This window comes from Aplidium turbinatum, chromosome 8 (genome assembly GCF_918807975.1).
Source record: "Aplidium turbinatum chromosome 8, kaAplTurb1.1, whole genome shotgun sequence".
NCBI classification, from domain to species: Eukaryota; Metazoa; Chordata; class Ascidiacea; order Aplousobranchia; family Polyclinidae; genus Aplidium; species Aplidium turbinatum.
Genome location: NC_137479.1, coordinates 32,572,352 through 32,594,255, shown reverse-complemented (window position 1 = coordinate 32,594,255; position 21,904 = coordinate 32,572,352). Strand labels below are relative to the sequence as shown.

The following is a 21,904-nucleotide window of genomic DNA, read 5'->3' as shown; positions in this document are numbered from 1 at the left end:
TGCTATTGTCTATAGTTTTAGAGATATGGCATGATTTTCATAACATACTCTGATATTTTAGCTAGCTACTAGCTAGCCCTTTTGTTTTCAAATTATACGGATTAATAGGATTACTGAGCGCCGCCGTGCGTGGAACTGCGACGCAGATATCTCATGAGTTGGTTTTGTTGTAAAGCTTTCAACCGTAATGATTCCGCCTTTTGTTTGCAAACTCGAGTTTTGAGTTGCTTTGATTAATCTTTTAATTACATCTGAGTTGCTTTGAAATTATCAGAGAGCATCCGATAAGCTGTGCTCAAAAAATGTAATTTTACGTTGTTTTTCTATGGCGAATACATTTTGTTTCTAACTTATAACAAGAAGCAGTAGGAAAATTCTTGAAACAAACTCTGTTTATCTCATAAAACATACAGACTGATGTGGTAAGTTTCTTGATTTCTTGTCGAAAAGCAAGGAGTGCGTTCTTGTCCAGCCAATAAACTTTTGCATGTACCTGTACACTTATATTCACATGAATATTTATGGATGTTGTGAAAATGTTTTATGAAAACGAGAGATTGATGGATACTGAAAAGAACTTGACACATACTATCTAAACTGCTTGGCTTTTGTGGAAAAACACGCGCAGCTAAATTACTGTGCTTTGACAAGCATTGTGCATATTGTATCATCACTGAATCTTTACCTAAATGGTAATTTTGCAGTTGCTTGAGAGATTACAAAATTATTTTTTTATACGAGGATTGAAATGTTTTGATATATCTCAGCAGAAACACTATTAGGATCAACTCAATAACTTCAAACTTTTCATTCAAATGTTGGTCTTCAAAAGCTTATTTTCACAAAACGGTGTAGGCCTATATCTTTTACTCCATAAATTTGGACGTTTGTGTCATTTGGAGCAAAGTTGTTTGTTGGATTGAAAGAATCTGAAATCAATGCCTCGTTTTTATAACGTATTGTAACGTAATCTATCAGTCAGCGCTTTTGTGCCTTTTTGTTTTCGAATACATTTCCGTGACAAAAGATTGGCTTTGTAATAACGCCATCAACCCTAGAGTTGTATTCCCTGACTGCATCTCAAACGCTATACCATACTCAGCAATTTTTCTAAAGCTTTGTTACACAAAATGCATATCTAACAAAATAAGGAAATTATGTTGAATTGAATTATATTTTATACGGATCGTTTTCCTTGTCCTTAAAAAAAGAAAGAACGATTTTTATCGTTTGGCATAAAAATATGTATATTGAGGTTCACCTTGGTTTGCATAATGAAAATCACCCCAAAGAATTGCTTGAAGTGATTTTCGCAGCTATTTGATCCTTCGCGATGATATCAATTATAGTTTCTATCAGATGAAACCTGTTCAAACTATTTTTTTAAAACTATGGTTCATTCAAGAATATAATACTTTGTAAATATAGCTTACTTCATTTTTGTGTTTTTACTTCGATTTTTTTCACAAGCAAGACCCTACACAAAACAAGTTATTTGCAACATGAGTTGATTGACCATAGTAGCCTGAATGGACCAGAAAGCTGTGGCCTAGACTTGATTACTTTTTATCAAAATGTTTGCACATTGGAAACAGCAATCACTTTGTTTCAAATCAGCAAATCACTTTTTGTCATTGGTTCAACGTCTGCAGACGTCTAAACTAATATACGACAAAATTGGTTTTCTGGGTCTCGGTTCGGAAAAACATCATTATGATGTATTGTGACGTGGTCTATCAGCCAGCAGTAGTTTATGCGTCTTTTGTTTTTGGATGTGTGTCAATTACAAAAGATGGCTTTTGCAGTAACGCCATCAACTGCAAACTGCATCTAAAATGCTATTTCAAAATTTGAACAGAAAGAAATCTTCTAATGCGTCACAAATAACTTGACACAAAATGCATGTCCAACAAATTAGAAAAAAAATGTAGAAAACGTTATTTTGCAAATCTAGTTAACAACATGAAAAAAAAACACTTCAATCATTTTGACACAAACGTGCATTTTTAAAATATCAATAACCTTCAATTTTGCCCAAGGAAAAAGTCAACACTTTAGTGATTTTTTTGTTTTTTTACGACAATAGCAATCGGCCTGAAAAAGATTTGTTTTCTATTTTTCGTATCGTTATGCCACGACTTCGAGTTTGTCACGCAGAACCGGAGTTCCATTTGGCAAACGACCTCTTCTATAGCCTAACAACACGATTTGACTAAACGATTATTATCACTACATTTTATCACAACTGTTTACAAAATTGTTTCATTCAAAGTGATCATTGTTGGTAAGTATTGAAACATATCACTTTGGAATGCATCGTGACATAGTTTATCATTCAGGAGTTTTAGACGCTCTTTGTTTTTGGAGTGCATGATGGCCTAAAATGGAACAAGCTCCTATCGAAGCAAGTCACTACCTTTGGATAGGTTGTTGTTCAAATACCAAGTGACACCATTAGGCTACCTTACTTTTCTGTATTCAACCGCTACCCAGACAGCAAATCAGACACTTTTTACATCGATTCACCCTCTTTAGACGTTGAATAGGCAGCAGTGGCCGAGTGGTTAGCGCGTTGGGCTCGCAGTCGAGAGCCTGCATGTTCGACCCCAGCCAGCCGCACTTGCTGTTGTTTCTCTGGGCAAGAAACTTTACGATAATTGCCTCTACCCAGTGATCGATTTCGAGTAATGGGTAGTACCAAATTTAAGTCATAAGTAGAGTAGACAATCGGAAACAGACATTGCAGTCGGCTGCAGCGTGGGTCAGGTGTACGTCGGAAGGCGTACACCGATGCATAGCGCTCAAGTCCGCTTTCCCGCAATGCAGGATAAAGATAATAAAACAAAACAAAACAAATGTTAAAAACGAATACATAGCTTCCTGAGATGTGCTGTGAAATACAAAGTGTTTCTTGATCATGCATAACCAAATTCGACAGTGTTAATGTAAAAAAAATTTGCTTGATTTAGTTCCAATATCAAGTAATGACAGTACGTTTGAAAAAGTGTAGGCTATAAACATGTGCTCAAAAAGAACTTGAAATAGTTTTTTTTCCGGTGATTTTGTCTCATTCTCTGCAAATGTTGAAACAAAGCAATTTTTTTTTACAATACCTCAGGCAAAACAACAAGCAAACGCGAGTCGGACGCCAATTACGATTTCATTGAAGCGTGGACGACGTCTCCGCGTAAGAGATTAAAATCTACACAATGGAATTAACCCGTCACACTCAGTTATAAGTTAATTAAGAAGAAATTTCTCAAGTCAAATAAAAAAATATGACCAACCATCAAATTATTTGATTTTTCAAGTTGCGCTGTTGAACAAATTTCAAAAGAGTTTCGATGTTATGTTGTCAGATAAATTATCTACACCATGTGAAAATTTGATTGATTTATCTTGCGTAGTTTTTGAGTTACACGAGCTCAAAGTGATAGTGTTGAACCGACCCCCCCGTCCGCAAGTCAACTGGCCAAACTACGTCACAGGAAAAAGGGTTAAAGCAAAACGGACACGCAATAGATTTAGAAAGACAACGTAGAAAGGCTTTCTTGCATTCTTTTGAAGATTTTAGTGTAAATCCAAAATAATTTACAAAAGATTAGGCCTACTTAACAATAATGTCAATTGCTTGTGCTGTACTTTTATGTTTGTAGATGTTAACAACAAACGCAACACTCCATAACCAACACGACACGTCGCAAAAGGGGATGAGAGCTTCATCAACACCATCAGGACATCATCGTCTACCAGCTCATCCACTCCATCACCCACAAGGACAAGAAACAATAACTTAAACTGGATCTCAAACCTTAATCGTCTTAGGCTACTGTGTGATGTGCAGTATTACCACAGAAAGAGCTCAACACCTGCTCTCCTGGGCCACATCGAAACGGGCTTTTGCCTGAGGATGGGTTTCATTTATGTCCGGTTTTCTTTCTCCATCCTATTATTATTACTATGACTGCTCATCCACATCAATATTGGAATTGGCAAATTCAATCCACAACACTTTTCATTAGGCTGTCATTCATTACTGCATCTGTGCTTCTCTCTGTTTTTGTTTTATTTTTTGCTATTTGCTATTTGTTTTATGGGTTTTGTGGCCGTGCTAACTACTGATATATAGCCTACTACGTGCTTTTCCATTCAGGCACGTTTTAAACCTTTTAAGGTTTTGCCGCCATTTCCCGTTCGTTAACGTGCTGGTAGGTGGCTCGGGTTCCAAATAGCGACTGTCAGAACAGCGACTGTCAATAGAGCGACCACACGACAGCGATTCATTTAAAACAGCGACTGTCAATAGAGCGACTACACGACAGCGATTCATCAAAAACAGCGACTGCCACAACAGCGACCTCACTTCTTTTATTAAATCCAAGGATTACGCGCACATGCACTCTTTCACCCCCTCCACACATACCTTCCATCCCCCACACCTCTCTACACACGTATGCACGCACAAATAGGCAAACACTGCGTAGTGAAAGATTGAAACCAAAAGGGACTTTAAAACAACATTTTATTTGGACTATCCATAGAAGTCACATGATTTAAAAAGAAATAGGCTAGTCAAGCCAAACAACAGAAAGTCGTCAACCCTTGCAATAAAATTCAGGGTCTAGAAAAAGATTGAAACCAAAAGGGACTTTAAAACAACCAAAAGTCTTGCAATAAAAATCAAGCCACGTTTATTTCTAAATTGTGAGCAAGGGCTCGAAGGAACTGCCGCAGATCATACTGGCCTCGATTTTGCTGTACAACAGTGATTCGTGTGTTCATTGTCACGTATCTTTTCATTCGCTGAGTCAGGTCTCTGCCTTGTAGTAGCTGGGTTCGGTTTGCCCGTTGAAGGGCTTCCTCCCGTCTTAAAGCTTCGATGAATCGAAAGATGGATGGATGATGAGTTTCCGTTGATCCCTGAAACGCATTGTGCCAACTCTCTAGCTGGTTGTTGGTTCGTGGCAGTCCCGCATCTTGTCTGGCTTTCACACTCCACATATGTACGGGAAACAATGGCTGTCGTCTGTCTCCCCGTCTGTTTCTTCGGCCCACGTAGTTGTCTTCGAAGTAAATTACGAGAGGCATTACTTCTGCTGGGTAGTCTGCCACCAATTCATCAAAGGCATCGCTCACTTCATCCAGATGGGGCATTTTTATGGCACTTAAAGTGTTAAGTCGCTATCATAACAGTCGCTGTTTTAATGCAGTCGGCATTTATACAATCGCTGTTTGGAATGTCGCTCACTTCATTACGTCGCTATTATGAAGTCGCCATTACGACAGTCGCTGTTTTGACAGTCGCTATCCGGCCTGGATGCCCTGGTAGGTCTATATCGATTTTGTAGTTAGTATCTTTTTCGTCCCGGACGCGTTAATGACGAAAAATAAAATGATTGATTGATTGATTTGATGAATCAATGTGTTGGTTATAAAAGTTAAACATGACTCACGGATCCACGCATCGATTTGATCGCCTCCTTCAATGAATGGAATCAATTGGAATTCATGAGACATCCGGACAGATTAAGGAATCCAAGTCGCGTCTGCATCGATTTGATGAATGACGTCACTGCATGGATGTCATTCTGAGTGTTGGAGGATTTCATCTTTATCCTTCCTCCATCAAAATGACTTCCTGCTGTGACTGTCACTTTCAAGTCGTTGCCTTCCCGCAGGATCTTGCTGATGGCGATGATGGAGCCACCATAGCAGTGGCGGATTCAGAACGTAATTTATGGGTGGGCCTAGGAAATATCTTGGTGGGCCTTCACCAATAACGCCACGTCGGGCCAGCATACAAAAATTAAAGTGGTATAGTGGTACAAATGTTAAAGTGGTATCATGCTGTGAAATAGTGACGTCAAAGACAATTCAATGCCACTTGGTTGTTCTAGTGTTAAACATTAATATGTCTTTTTTTCATGAATCTGATTTTGGGTGGGCCCACTGTCAATCTGGGTGGGCCTGTACCAATCAGGCCCAAACCGGTAGATCCGCCACTGCACCATAGTTATCTAACAATGCAGGAATAATATCAATCAATATTAGCTCGACTAACCAGGTTGTCATCTAAAACCACAGCGTGGTTCTAACCCAGGCCCGTAATTATACATTTTAGCTTGGGGGGGCTCAAAAGCTGTTGCGAAGTAAAAGGCTATGCACATAACATTTGTAGTTGCAATGAGTCTAATTTGCGGTTTTTCTGGCAAAGGCACGGCATGTGTTATAAAGTCACAAGGTGCTAGATAGCAGTAATTTCGAATGATTGGGATAATTCCAGCCAAAACATGGGTAATTCCAGCCAAAATGATTGCAGAATAGAATAGATGCAATATTTTTAACACACAACTTTGTCAGGAATGACCCTCGTGACTTTGTCTGGTACAGGTCTCCACCAAACCAATTTATCCCCTTTGGGGTGTTATATTCGGCAGTAAACGTCAAAAAACACTAACAGCTATCCTATAAAGGCTGATCTATGCCCGCGTCAACCCAATCATCGACCCGCTCCTTCCAAAAGAGCAAGCTGGGTTTCGGCGCGGAAAATCCACCGTAGATCAGGTCACACTGCTGACCCAAGACATCGAGGACTGCTTTGAGGCAAAAAAGAAGGCCGGCGCTGTCTTTCTAGATCTCACAGCTGCCTACGATACTGTGTGGCATCGCGGCCTTACTTACAAACTGCTTCGCCTGCTTCCTGACCGACATACGGTCCATATGATTATGGAACTTGTCAGGAATCGAAGCTTCACCCTCACCACCGGCAATCCACGGCGAAGCAGACTGAGACGCCTGAAAAACGGCGTCCCACAGGGGTCGGTCCTGGCTCCACTTCTTTTCAACATCTACACCCACGACCTGCCAACCACGGTCTCCACAAAATACGCTTATGCGGACGATCTGGCAATTCTCCACTCCACAAAGTCGTGGGAAAATCTAGAAGACACCTTGAGCCAGGACATGCAAACCATCTCAGCTTATCTCCAGAACTGGCGACTGAAACTCAGCGAAACTAAAAGTGTGGCAGCAGCTTTCCACCTACACAATCGGGAAGCTGATCGTGAGATACATGTCCACAACAACGGAAAACCTCTGTCCTTCTGCCCCGAGCCAAGGTATCTTGGGGTGACACTAGACAGATCGCTCACATACCGCCACCATTTGGTGTCACTGCGCAAGAAACTGACATCCCGCGCTGCACTACTGAAGCGCCTGGCAGGCTCTAGCTGGGGGCGAGGGCTGACACTTTGCGAATAGCAGCCTTAGCCCTTGTCTACTCTTCTGCAGAGTACTGTGCACCTGTCTGGTGCCGCAGTGCTCACTGCCACAACATCAACACTGCCATAAACAGCGCCCTGCGCACAGTGACCGGATGCCTGCGTCCCACACCATTGGACAATCTCCCCATTCTCGCTGGCATCCAACCTGCTGAGCTTCGTCGCGAAGAAGCCACTCTGTCCCTCGGTCGACGGGAACTGGAGCCTAACTATCTTCTCCACCACAAGATCTCTGCCTTCCCAAACGGGCACCCCCGCCGACTGAAATCAAGACACCCATTCGTGCCAGCCGCTCGGCTTCTGATCAACGAAGCTGATGAACAAGACATCTCTGCGGCTACTTGGGCGGACCATAAATGGAATTTTGAATAGAGGTCAAGCACCACCAGACTCCATTCATTCATCCCCGACGCCGACACACGCCCCATCGGCCTGACACTACAGAGACAGGCATGGGTGCGCCTCAACCGTCTCCGTACGGGCGTCGGGCTTTTCCGCTCAACAATGCACCAATGGGGAATGGCTTCTTCCTCCTCCTGTGAATGTGGTGCCCAGGAACAGACCGCAGACCACATCATCAATGACTGTACCATCTTCAAGCCACCTAACGGAGTGGAAGGTCTGCGCGTCATGGATGATGAAACTAAAGACTAGCTGCTCTCTAGCAGCCTTCCAGTGTAGTCCGGGAACATCGTGAATCTGGGGTGGTAAAAGGATAGACCCTCGGCCCCAGAAGCTCAGACGACGACGACGAACAGCTATCCAAGCTGATACCAATACCAATGTTGATGGATTTGTTTTTAAGAGATATTCATGAACAATATTTCCAAAACCAGCATCTTACTCCATTGTAATTGCTTTTACCTGAGATGCCTTGCCAAAAAAACTCATCCAAATTTAAAAATCATTATCGTGCAATCTGTCTGGAATAACCCTATAACTATTACCCCACCAGTACATAACAGCTACAAAATTACAAGCAATATAATTGTACAAAGTGACATATGAGAATTAAAACAAATTAAATATAGAAAGTCTTGGGTCTGGGATTACTCATTTGGAAAACCAAATGTAGCTTGCCTGGCAGAGTTTGCATTGATGAAGTCCCTTGATATATCGTTTACTCTTAGCTACTAATCCTAATGTGTAGTCACTAAGCATACTCGTCATGACAACCTACTCCTAGGGACAAGGGAAGAATTGAAGTAAACGTTTTAGCTCAGTCTACAATATGTATCTCTTACTTTGAGCTTGGGGGGGCATTTCCCCCCCAAGCCCCCCCAGCAATTACGGGTCTGTTCTAACCATAAAATAAACAAACATTGAACACAAGTTGTTTACTAACGAACAAAACATTAATTCATTTATATCGCAAATGAAAATATAAACAAATTATTTTGAACAAAACTTTCAGGTTTGAGCCAAAGTTCTAATTTGAAAATAACCTGAGTAGGCTAGACTTTTTGTCAGCTGATCACAAAATCACAAGTTTTGTCTTCAACGGCTTCAAAGTTTTATCAAATTAGGATAAAATATTTAGGCTAGCTTTGCAGGTGGAAACTAAACTTTTGTTAAAACATTAAATTAACCAGAGCTGGCAAATTAAAATAAACTTTGATTTCTTTTTCGATAAATCTTGGAAGCAACTTTAGAACTTGATCATGAAAATTTTGCAATCAGTCATTTCTTGCTGCAGCTCAATCCAAGCTGATGCTTTCTTTAAATTCAGACGACATGGACAGAAACAAACTTTCAAACATTTGTCTGATGAAACCAAGTAGCATGATGACAGATTTGATAAGTGGAGCCCATTGCGATGCTTTTAGCTGACCGGAGGTTCATCGGGCTGTAAACATCGGCCTTTTTTCAGGCAATGAATTCTACAGCAATAAAGCTATCCAAAGTTTCAATTATTTGGCACATAATATAAGATGGTGTGAGTTGTTGTTTTAGTGATTGTTAATCAAATAGAAAAGAAATGGCTTGACTTTGCTTTTTACAACAAATACTCATACAAACAACATGACGGCAGCAGTAGCTGCTGTGACAAATGCATAGCAACTGGTCTGGATAACTTGCTTTTCTTGAACAGTGTAAGATCGTCTAGCGGTGCGGCTTGCCTGATGTTACACCCGATCTTCACTGAGTTGATTCTATTTGAATAAGTCGTAATATAATGCTTATAGGCTACCACCTTGTAAATGAAAGACGATCGTACAAACTGTTCAGTTTGCTTTTATTTCCGACTATCACAACGAAAAATAATAGAAACGTTGCGTTTATATAAAATAAATTAAAATGATTGGAGTTTAACTGGTGTCGAAGATGATAGAAAACCTCTCAAACGATTGTGAACGTAAGCACTTTAACATTACCCACTCGTCGAAAAGCGTACTCGCGATTCAGCTGATTTCAGTCATGTGACTCGACAGTCGACACGTGATATTCTGATCGAAAAATTTTGATACAAAGAAATTTAACTGAATGCTTCGCTACAACCAGCGTTGCCTAATGGTTAGGGCAGAGGAGTAGTAATTTCGATTTCGTGGGTTCGATTCCCACCCTCTGCTAATACTATTTTTTCTGCTGCAAATGAACTGAGTGCAAGAAGGATCTTAATGACTGCAATCAATGGAGTTTATAAGGAAAATTGTGACTAAAACACAAAGCAATTTCACATTGAAAAGCAGGCACTCTTCGACGAGTGGGTGATGTTAAAGTGCCTACCGATTGTGAATGCATCAGATATTGAACCCTTCGCACAGCTACCTTGGTCCTTGGCCCTCGTTCATTCTACCACCGCGTACTGCGCACCAGTGTGGTGCCGCAGCTCTCACACCCGCCACATTGACACCGCCATCAACGACGCACTACGCACTGTGACTGGATGCCTGTGTCCTACTCCAACGGACTGCCTTTCCATCCTTGCAGGCATCCAACCTGCTGAGCTTTGCCGTAAAGAAGCCATGATTTCCCTTGCTCGTGGCGCACTGGACCCCGACGACCTCCTACACAGTACATTCCAGCGCCTACCTGGAGAACAGCAGCGACTGAAATCAAGACGCACTACGCACTGTGACTGGATGCCAGTGTCCTACTCCAACGGACTGCCTTCCCATCCTTGCAGGCATCCAACCTGCTGGACACTGAACACTGGACGAACTACACATAGAACACGGAGTGGCAAAACAACACCTCCCGACTCCGTGATTTCCTACCCGACATCGATCCCCACCCTCCGGGAATGTCCCTCGCAAGACTTGCGTGGGTCCGGCTTAACCGCCTACGAACCGGCGTCGGTAGCTTTCGTTCAGACAAGTGCAGATGGGGCCTGGCTCCCTCACCGGGATGCGAGTGTGGTGCCACAGACCAGACAGTAGACCATGTCGTCCATGACTGCCCAATCCATCAACCACCACATGGAACGCTTGGAGTGAAGGCCCTGGATGACGAGACTGTCAAGTGGCTGATGACTTCATGCCCAAACATGAAACATATAGTCCGAAAGAAGACAGCTCATACGACGACGAAGAAGAAGAAGAAGACGAAGAAGACGACGAAGAAGACGAAGAAGACGACGAAGACGAAGAAGAAGAAGAGGAAGAGGAAGAGGAAGAGGAAGAGGAAGAGGAAGAGGAACCCAAGTAGCAAAGATTGGCGTCTAGCCAGCTCCACGCTAGCGAAGTTATTGGCGACGCGCCAGCGATAATCGCCAGCCAGCCGCCACCGATCTGCTCATCGTTTAACCGGCGTAACGCTGGCGAAAATCGACAATAAAGTTGGCGGCGCGCAAACGCCCCGAACACGAAGGTCGCTCAAGTCAGTTAACGGCGCGCTGTCTGTATGTCAACGAATTTCGCTAAACTTACTGGCACGTTTTTCCGGCTGCGCGCGCTGTCGCTTGGCTGACGAATGCCGCCCTGCTGAAGCTCTTTATTTCGGCCACCATCAGCAGCTGTTGTTTTGCGAAATTACCAAAACAAAACACTAAAACTTTTGGAAGCATTTTGTGTATTAATTGTCTTTTTGCGATTAAAGCCAGACGCAATTCAAGAATGTAAAACAACGAAAACAATGAAGATTTTTAATGCACAGTCTTCCCACAGCTCCATTTTCGTAATAGCCTACAATGCTAAAAAATGTTTCAGTAATTAATGAATGACGGTTTTTATGATCATTTGTAATACAAATAACAAAACAATTTACAAGTCCAAGCCATGTGAGAGCAAAGCTAGACTATAAACATGAGATTATTTCATAAAAGCCCAAAGCTGTTAAGTGAATTTTGACGGTTATCGCGCAAACAATAATTTTTAAGGCAGAAATTCTATTAAAAAAACTTTCTTGGTTTTCGAAACTATAATGGGTTTGATTCAAATTTCTGCTTGCATGATATACCCTAGGGTAAGGGTAAGTAAAATTTACTCCCGATTAAAAACGAATTGTGTACTACATACTACAGTATCATAACAATAGTTATATAACTATATATAGTTATATTACAATCTTCGTCGTCCTTGGCCGTACAAAGGGACAACGGTAGTAGCGTAAATTGTTGTTCTTGTAATTTCTTGTTTAAGGTAACTTTCAGTGGATACGCCTCCTAGCTCTTATCGTCTTTCTCGAGGTTTGCTATATGCATTAAATTACAGTTTATACTGGTCCGCAAAGACGTTAAACTAGCGCAATGAAATTCCACGTCGATATTGTTAACGCAAGTTTCTCCACGTGTTAATTTTATTCGTAGGCCTTTATCCATTGTTCGTTCAACCGTTTCGCCACTGTCCAAATTGTTTGCTCCACGTTGGCAGTGATTGACGTTGGTTTTGCAATGCCATCGCTGTCAACGTGGAACCTTTTTCGCTATAAATACCAGTTCATTTGTAGTGTTGTTCATTCGCAATTCAAAAGTTGTACTGAAGAGAGCTAAATGCTCGAAATCCGGATATACAACAAATTCATGTTGTGTATGAATTGGAATTAAAAGCGAATTGAAGTTCATCTGGTCCTTTGTCTCCATTCATAGAATTTGAGCATACGCTGACGACGACGACGAACGTTAGTTATTAACTATATATAGTAATATATAACTGTAAAGTTATAGGCTACAACCAGTTTCGAAAACCAAGAAAGTTTTTTTTAATAGAATTTCTTCCTTAAAAATTATTGTTTGCGCGATAACCGTCAAAATTCACTTAACAGCTGTTGGGCTTTTACAAATAAGCAATAAGCATGTATAGTAGGTATTCCAATACGTCAAAATCATAGCACTGGAAGAAAATACACAGCAACATCAAGAACACTATTGCTTCCACTGTACTTTATGATGTAATAAAGATTAATACATAGCCAGCAAAGAAATTCAAATTAATGAGTTTTTCGTGCTATCTGGCTTTTGATGGTTGCCAACACGGCAATTACAATTGTAGGGAAGGGTCGCCTGAACGACGACCACAACGCATTTTCGTTTGCACATTTGTTGTGGCTGTCATGCTGGCAACCTTCAAAGCCAGATAACACAAAATTCAAACCCTCATAACATAGCCTACCATTGCATGAAAAAATCGTAAACCCACGTAGGATATATGCAGTATATCAACAATCATGAGTGATTATTGCGTTTCGACATCCATTAGGTAAATATGAAAAAAAAACTGGGAACATGTTGTTTTGACGCCAAAGAGCCTGGGTTCGGGGCAATGTTAGGGATTAGGACTGGCGGCAAAACACCCCTCCAAAAACACGTTTGAATAACAACAGTAAACATATTAAAAGTGAACACTAAAAGGTCAATAAACAATCAAAAAACAGATAGCGTTCATGTATTGTCGGAATTTTTATCTGCGCCGGAAGTTTTGTTTGCCCAGTTCTTTTTTTTTCGTTTCTGTCACCAGCCGCCTTCAAATATTGCTTCATTGCAAATTCGATATCTTTGTCCGTCGCCTTGGCTTGCCTTCGAAATTCGAATCACATCTGCAATAATACAAAATGAGCCCTCTGTGAAAACAATTTCGCTCACAACAACTTAATTACACTACTAACTCACAATTAAATGTACTGTATAATGGTATAAACCTCCAATGACGTAGAAAGACGGGTACTAGTATAAAAAATATACTAGTACCCGTCTTTCTACGTCATTGGACGTAGAAAGACGGGTCTTTCTACGTGTCTTTCTACGGGTCTTTCTACGTCAAAAAATTGTAATTAGGGAACGTTCAATTATTACGTAACGCCTTCGATGGGGGGGGGACTATGCAAAGCGTTACGTTAGCGTCACATTGGGGGGGGAGGTTCAAGCAAAACGTTACGTAACGCTTTCGATAACATAAGTAATATATATAATATAATTCATCAGTGATAAACTCAGCATTATTGAAACATCTTTTGTGATAAGGTGCTGTTGAAACCCGTGTTTTATCCTGCAACAACAACCACGCATGTGATATTGGGAAGGGAGGGCTAAATAGTAGAAGCTGATCTAATACTGGACGTTGTCACATTTTCACGTTTAAATTACAGAAAAATATTCCATTCCTTGATAAAACTTCCAATTTGTCAATCCTCAGTTGATTTGATTTATATTTAACTTGCATTCATAAAAACAAAGAGGCCTGGCATTTTCCACCATCGTACTGTAGTATGCATGGTGTTAGCATTGGCAGCACTTATTACTGACGATAGCTCGTAAAACTACGTAAATATACAATTATATAAATACAACGAAGTGGCTATTCTTACAACATATTGTAAAACTAGCCTCTGAAGCTATTCTTACAAGCACCACTCAAGCAAGACGTTGTTTACTCGAGCAAGACCTTAATGCGCTCAGGCGTTTCATCCGACGACGCTCATACGTAATTTCGCGCGCATGCGTATTGGCTTGTGCTGCACACTTGATCGTAGAGTGAACCGCGGTAGTTGCTGATTTTGCTGATCGAAACTACACGTCAATGAATCCATCGTCATCATGATTACGAAGGGAGCATTATATTACAGTTTTGAGACACTTTCTTCGGCTATTAAGCAATGGGAAAAAGAAAACTTTGTCAATGTTTATGTGAGAAATTCCATAACAATTGAACGCGCAAAACGACGTCTAGCACTTACATCCACAAAAACCTGGAATGAACAGTTGAAGTATCGTACAATACAGTATGCTTGTGTGCATGGAGGAAGAACACCCAAATCATGTAGTCAAGGAAAAAGACCAAATCAAAGGTAAGTAATGATGGTTTTGTCCTTGGTGCCCATAGGTTGAGCTACTCATGTAGCCTATATGCATAAGTTTTGCTAATAGATTGAGTTTTGCATAAGTGCAAATTGCCTACATTCCTTATGAATGCTAAGAACTTAGCAAAATGCATATATTCTGCTGAACCATTCCCGCATGCTGTCTATTGTAATAAGTTTTGCTAATAGATTGAGTTTTGCATAAGTGCAAATTGCCTACATTCCTTATGAATGCTTAGAACTTAGCAAAATGCATATATTCTGCTGAACCATTCCTGCATGCTGTCTATTGTAATTTCCATTGAATTGTCATGCCCAGAATTATTCCTAAGTTGCATTGAATTACCCATTAGTTTTGTCAATTTACCCATATGTTACGTCGAATTGCTCATTAGCACAATTCGTCGAATTACCCGTAAGTCTCATGAAATTATCCATAAAGACATGCCTTATGGGTACTTCAACGCAGCTTTTTGGCAATTTGACGTCACTTATGGGTAAATCGACTAGATTTATGAGAATGCTCGGCTGAACTTGTGGTAATTCAACGTGACTTTATGGGTAATTCAGGTGGGCTTATAGGTAATTGGATGCAACTTATGGGCAATTTGACATGACTTGCAGGTAGGCTACTTTAACGTGAGTTATGGCTAATTCAGGTGTACTTATGGGTGATTCAACACGGCCTATGTCACCTCATCTTTGTTGTTTTTCAGTACTTTTATCAAAGGTTGTCCATTTGGAATCAAAGTAAATGCAACGTCAGATGGAAAAGCGCTATGCATCACTGAGATTAGTAATGTCAATGATCATAATCATGATTTCAATGAAGTAAGTGGAAATAACCCTTTGTAGTAGTCATAGCCTTTGAGCTATGGTCACACTAGCCCTGTATATGATAAGGAGGCTTTCATCAGAAATTATGTGAAGGATAAAAAAGAGCGATAACATTAGGGGGGGGGGTTAATCGGCTTTTTTTTCAAATTCAATTTTAACCCAGGTTTTAGGATACAACAGTACATTCTAAGACCACTAGTAAAAAAAATTGAAATTTCCGTCCAAAACCCCCTCTATCCAAAAAATTACTTTTCGTGTATAATTGCATTTTGATTATGACACTTGAAGTTCAGATATTGTTTGCTACTGTACTAAAACACGTTAAGAATGTTGCAAGACAGTTTTTTCTGATCTTGACTTCATCGTAAGACACGGTAAAGTGGTCATTTCACTTTGCGCGCATGACTACGCACATGCTGAATATGACCAGTTTGTGCGAAACTGGTCATATTCAAGCCGCCGATTCACCAAACCTGGTGATCTTGCCCATCTCTGTGGGTTGGACACCTGTCAAAAGATATGTCGTTTTCTTGATTATGTGCATATAAATTATTTTTCAGAATGCATTTAATTTGATGCCTAAACAACGAAGATTAAATGAAACAGAAAGCAGTGTGATCGGAGAAATGCTTGCCACCAAGGCAAATAAAAAGTTGGTACAAAAGCACATTGCAGCTTCTACAGGAAAAACAGTTATTCTTAAAGATCTGCATAATATTGCCGCAAAACAGAGACCTTTGTATGAAAACACCTATGATGAACTTATTAATGAAATGAACAAAGAAAAAGGTTAGTCGACAGACAAAACTTTTTTGTCTGTTATACAGTACAAGATATGTTCATGCTAAATAGTAGAGATGACTTTCTAATTTCTATGTGCAGTATGATAAGTAGTGATAGAATGAGCTCCGGTTCCGGTCAAATTCTGGCTCCGTACTGGAGGTGATGTGACTCCGGCCTAGAGCCGGATGTGTGTGTGCAAGCTGTGGTCAGGGTCATGACCTTGGAAAAATGTAATTTTTTGCATCATTGTAGTACTGCAGCAATGCAAGAATAGGCTACCAGGTTGCCTGTAACATTGGTCAACACCGTAGGCGTATTTGCAATCTACAGGTCGCTGCTGCAGATTGAGTGTCACATGATATTGTGAGCATTCTTCTTGAACCATTTCAGATATAATGTCAATTAATCAATTCGCGATTGACCTCTTGCCGTAATGGTTTAGACTGCAGATGAATTATTTCGATGACGTGGGTTCAATCTCACCATTGCCAGTTCAATTTAAAGTGTTGACCGCCTGGTTTATCGGTCAATAGACTCCGTCTACTGCAGCAAACTGCGGATTACCAGTACGCACATCATAGTAGGCTACACAAGAAAAATATCTAATTTTCAGACGTTTTTCTATTCAGAAAACGTTTGTCTAGTATAACCAACACAGAACATTAGCAGTAGATACAACGTGTGGAAAATTTGCAACATTGAGCTATAAAGGGTCAATTGAGAGTATTTTTTGCTTCATTTTCTTCACAAGAATTCATTCTACTTTCCCAAACTCATGCTCCAAAGATTTTTGTTGCAACATAAGGCGCTATGGGGATTGTAAGATTGAAAGCGGGATCAAGGAATTCAATCAAAGGTCTTCAATATCTTGAAACAATTCTACTTTGAGTGGATAGAAATAGAAAACATTGCTAAATTTGAAATCTACGTAAAAGTTTACTCCTAATGGATCCTTTTAACGGACCCTAAGCATTGCAATGTGGCATCTTTTAGAGAATGGGGTGAGAGTGGTATACAACCGCTCAGTTGGAACATTGATTATATGATGTAAATATTACCAAAGGCCTAAACATCCTTCCTCTGGCCAATAATTAAAATAACATAGAATAGAAAACAAATTTCACTAAAAGTTGATGTTTTTGCTTTTAAATCTGATGGAGTGCCTAATAGGCCTAATTGTTTTGCGCTATTTTAGTCTGGCCCAGGATTGTCAAGATTCTTGCTTTGTAGGGTATACTAATCCTCAGTTTATTTTCATTTTAGGTGCTGCAGTAGATGTGTTTGCAGATGATGACAAACAATTGCAGGCGATATACTTTCAAACGAAAGACATGCGGGAAACCTTTGCGGCATATCCCGAAATGCTGCTGATTGATGCAACCTACAAACTTAATGACTTGAGAATGCCATTATATGTGATGCTGAATGTTGATGGCTTAGGTCAGAGTGAAATTGTGTGTCTGTGGCTTGTAGCCACTGAAGACAAACTGACTATCAGCAAGCTGTTAACTCAGTTTAAACTCCACAATCCAGCTTGGGATAAAGTGGAGGTTGTAATGGCTGACAAAGACATGACAGAGCGGGATGCCATGATGAAAATGCTGCCTACTGCAGAAATTTTAATTTGCTATTTTCATACCCTTCGCACTTTTCGTAGAGAAGTTTCCATGGAAAAATTAGGCATTTCTTCAGCCCAAAGGCAGGTATCACTGGAAATTTTAGGAAAACTGGCAAATGCCAAAAATGAGTCAGCTTATAATTTACTGTATAACCAATTCGTTGACACAGTCCCAATTGCTGTCACAACATATTATAACGATAACTGGCATGCTATTCGACATCAATGGGTGGATGGACTGAGCAACTTGAAAGCTAATTTTTTGAACAGAACTAATAATCGACTGGAATCCATCAATGGAAAGTTGAAAAGTGTCATAACAAGATACTCAGGAATGACCATGTTTTTTAAAGATCTGATGGCATGTATCCAATCTCTTTCCACCGAACGTGACCACAAAGCATCAAATGCTTTCCTTAAGGTTCCAATTGATGCGATTTCAAGTGTGGCGGAGAGACAATACCAACAGCTACTGACACCATTTGCATATATTCATGTGCAACAACAATTCAAGTTAGCGGAAAAGGTTGTCATGTCAGAGATTTTGAATGATTCTGCCATAGTAAAATCTCGTGTCCATGGGGAATTGGCAGTCACAACAACAGCATGTCCTTGTGGATTCACATCATCAATGCTGCTACCTTGTAGGCATGTCTTGGCAGTTAGAAGGCAGCTCCATATGTCAGAGTACAATCCCAATCTTTGTTCAGAACGGTGGACAATGCAATATTTTCTTAAATCCCATCGCCTGACAAGAAACTCACTGGACAACGGTCCTGCATCCACATTACCAGCTGTTGAGATTCTTAACAAGCCTCAAAGAAGATGTGTTTTATCAGAACAGCAAAAGTATTGCCGTGTTCAAGATATTTCCCAGAAGATTGCGTTAATGATATCTGAACAAGGAATGGATGAATTCCAATACAACCTGGATAATTTACGACAAATTGCAGAGTTCTTGCAGGAAGGAAAGAAATTCCAAGTTGTGAACTTTTTGGGTCAAACTCAGAAAGGTAGGCCTATATGCTAGCACTATTTACTAAATCAGAAAAACTAGCCTACTGTTTCAAATATCTGAAGAGATATGGGTTAGTTACTGCAACTTGCGTCGTGATTTTGCAGTCAATTTTTTTTTGAGCAATGATTTTTATGGCGTTGAGCTATCCAATATGTGGGCTAATATGTACTGCATGCGCAGTTGCGCACTAATTTACGATTATACAAGGTTGCAGATGCTCAGTAATTCTGCTTTTGTGAACAACTGCATGATCCTTTTCAGGCACTGATACTGGAAGTGCTGCTGCAACATCTTCCAGCAATGATCCTGGAATTGTATTTCCTACGGTCTCAAACAGTACTTTACAGCACACACCCGGTGACGTCTTGTCGACCGTTGATACCAGTGCGATTATGATGCAGACTCCGTCCAGTTCTGTTCAGTCTTTTAGAAGTATGCTGTTTCTGAAAGCTTCGTTTCTGATTAGTTTTTTTTTTTTTTCTTGCCTTGCATGCTGCGCTTACACTACGTTTCATGTTTCTTAAGATTATAGCACGGTCTGCATTATTTGATAAGTAATGAGTTTATTGGCAGGTGATGCAGCATTGTGCAAATAATCATCGAGAAACACCTAGCAGATTTTGATAGATACTGGATTGGTTGGCATTCGGTAACCACGCCAGAAGCATGTTTTGGCTGCAACAAAATCTTGTTTTCAAAAGGTTAATGTAGATTTGTTGACACCTCAAGTGCTCGCTTCCAACTCAAAATACGGTATATCACAATATCTACTGCCAGTGCACGTATTTACGATTATACGACATTATGTTCCGCCCAGGACCGTAACCTCGTCAGTTTGGCCCCCATTGCAACAGTGCAACACATCCAATAATTGTCCAGTAAAGACTCGTGCGACGCTTCTATTGTTTCTTCATTGCTCAGAGGTGATCCTTTTCAGGCACTGATACTGGAAGTGCTGCTGCAACATCTTCCAGCAATGATCCTGGAATTGCACTTCCTACAGTCTCAAGTAGTAGTTCACAGCACACACCCGGTGACGTCTTGTCGACCGTTGATACCAGTGCGATTATGATGCAGACACCGTCCAGTTCTATTCAGTCTTTTACAAGTATGTGCTGTTTCTGAAACATTCATTTCTGATTAGTTGTTTTTTCTTGCATTGCATAATGCATTATGTTTATTAATTTTTTAATAAAAACGTTGAAATAGTGATGTTTTCTACGTTGTAGCCTATATTCGATTCTCGTTGTGTTTATTAACAGATGATGCAGGATCAATCAAATTTCCACCGAAGATGATGAAACGTGGCAGGCCAAAAGGAGCTGGATTGACAGTCATTGGGTTACCACGCAAGAGACAAAAAAAGAGCGGACCAATTCCATTCAGACTGAAGTCGTCTTTTCAGAAAGAAGCAGGTTTGTTGCATTTATGTTTGTGTGACTTCATTTTTGTTATAGCCTACGTTAGTTTAAAAAACTACACTTTGACTTCTGTGGGTCTGCCTAGCCGATAGGCTACGTCAAAGCGTACGTAGGCTACATCAAACAAAGTCACCCATGGTCATATTTTTCAGCAATACTCAGTTGGTTTGTCGATTCTGAGGTAGTAGAAGAGGTCTTGCGTCCATTCAGCGATCGACTGATCGAAGAAAATGAAATTGAAACGTTGCCCGAAAGAATTCCAATGAAGTGTTTAGATGAAAACATTGCCATTGCTTCTGTGCGAAGACATTTTTCTTTTGACGGTTGGAAGTTGATGGAGAACCTACTGACCACTTTGCGAAATAAAGGCCGCTGGTTGTGCATCTCCTGTTATTTAGATCTTGATGCAGGCGACAGCATCATGTGCGACTCGTGTCTGGATTGGCACCATCTGAGATGTCTTGGTAGAACAATGCCGCCAAAAACGAAGTCTTGGTTCTGCAGGAAATGCAACCTTATGGAGAAGTGACATTGAATGTTCAGGTGATACTGCAATCTCGCTTTGTCAATTAAACCAAGGTTATGTAAACCGTGAACTACGAAAAGACTTATTGGCCTTGACGCGTTATGCTTGAAACTTGTAACATTTGATAAAAATCGTTTCTTCAATGGTCCTCACATAAAACGCTAACGATGTGTTCTTGAATGACTAATGAGTCCAATCCTGGCATTAAAAGTTCTGATGCATTTAGGACATTTAACATTCTTTGGGAGAGCTGGCTGAAAGTCATGGACTAGTACAGGTTTGTAATGTAGTTGCTGCAATATACTACGGTCCAACAAGACCTTCAACAGTTCATCAATATTCAACTATTTTACTGTTTCCAACTTAACACAATTAGTATACGTATGTTGAACTCTTTCATAGCAAATGGTGCTACAGAACTTGAAAATAGCAAGTAAAAGGTAGCTCGAAGCTGCAGTTTTTTTTTTGACTGACTCATCAGGAGCTGTCATCAAAATAAAACAAACCTAAATGTGGTGAAGTACTTATAGTAGAAGGAAAGAAGAAAAACTGGAGCTTCAAACTATCAGCTACCTTATACTCGCTAAATCCAGATTTGTTGCATGTGTGTAGTATTTACATTTCTTCACTGTAATCTTAGGCTATGGCATAAATGCTTTGATTTCTTATGGCAAAAAATGGGTGATGAAGATCCATAAGTTTATAACAGTAAAAAATCAATTGTTTATTGTTGAAAGTGGTTGGCTTCAGTTGAAGATGCCATGAGATCCATTGAAGAGTACGAAGCAAAAGCAGGAACGAAGCTTGTTGTTGTTCAGAAACGAGCATACGGTGCCATGTTAATGTTGATTTTTAACATCCTGTCATTGTAATTCACTAGTGTACTAAGTGTTGATATTCATACTACAATAATAAGCCTTTTCTTTGTTGACAAAGATTCTGAAAAGGTTTCTGCAAAGCACAGTGTTTTCACCAAAGTGGAGGTTAGGCATCATAAAAGAGGAAACGGTTTACTAACTGCAAAAAATGCTATAAACATATGTAAATGTGTTCTGTTTCATCAACTTTTCATCTCGTTTCTTAAAGACACTCAGTTTTCAGGTGTAAAAGCTTTGTTGATTCAAAGTAGCCTAGCCTACTTCACTGACCTCTTTTGTATTTTTTCCATCTAGTGTGCCAAATCCATAC

General features: G+C 40.2%; 2 protein-coding genes across 2 annotated transcripts; one reads left to right on the top strand and one right to left on the bottom strand.

Moving 5' to 3' along the window:
* Window positions 1-4,644: 4,644 nt before the first annotated feature.
* Window positions 4,645-5,154, bottom strand: LOC145775408 (uncharacterized). Its single transcript, XM_082586701.1, has one exon. The coding sequence runs from the start codon at window positions 5,152-5,154 to the stop codon at window positions 4,681-4,683; it is 474 nt and encodes a 157-aa protein (XP_082442827.1). The 3' UTR covers window positions 4,645-4,680.
* A 5,603-nt stretch (window positions 5,155-10,757) lies between these two features.
* Window positions 10,758-21,096, top strand: LOC145775407 (uncharacterized). Its single transcript, XM_082586699.1, has 8 exons — window positions 10,758-10,924; window positions 15,230-15,344; window positions 15,911-16,139; window positions 17,397-18,764; window positions 19,031-19,201; window positions 19,707-19,778; window positions 20,032-20,184; window positions 20,343-21,096. The coding sequence occupies exons 1-8, from the start codon at window positions 10,758-10,760 to the stop codon at window positions 20,717-20,719; spliced, it is 2,652 nt and encodes an 883-aa protein (XP_082442825.1). The 3' UTR covers window positions 20,720-21,096.
* The last annotated feature ends 808 nt before the right edge of the window (window positions 21,097-21,904 follow it).

What these genes read in the sequence shown, in the direction of transcription:
- LOC145775408 (XM_082586701.1), bottom strand. Translation starts at nt 5,154, where the DNA reads ATGCCCCATCTGGATGAAGTGAGCGATGCCTTTGATGAATTGGTGGCA.
- LOC145775407 (XM_082586699.1), top strand. Translation starts at nt 10,758, where the DNA reads ATGCCCAAACATGAAACATATAGTCCGAAAGAAGACAGCTCATACGAC. An exon ending in TTTGGGTCAAACTCAGAAAG is followed by an intron (nt 18,765 to 19,030) that starts GTAGGCCTATAT and finishes GATCCTTTTCAG; the next exon opens with GCACTGATACTGGAAGTGCT. An exon ending in TGCACTTCCTACAGTCTCAA is followed by an intron (nt 19,779 to 20,031) that starts GTAGTAGTTCAC and finishes GTTTATTAACAG; the next exon opens with ATGATGCAGGATCAATCAAA.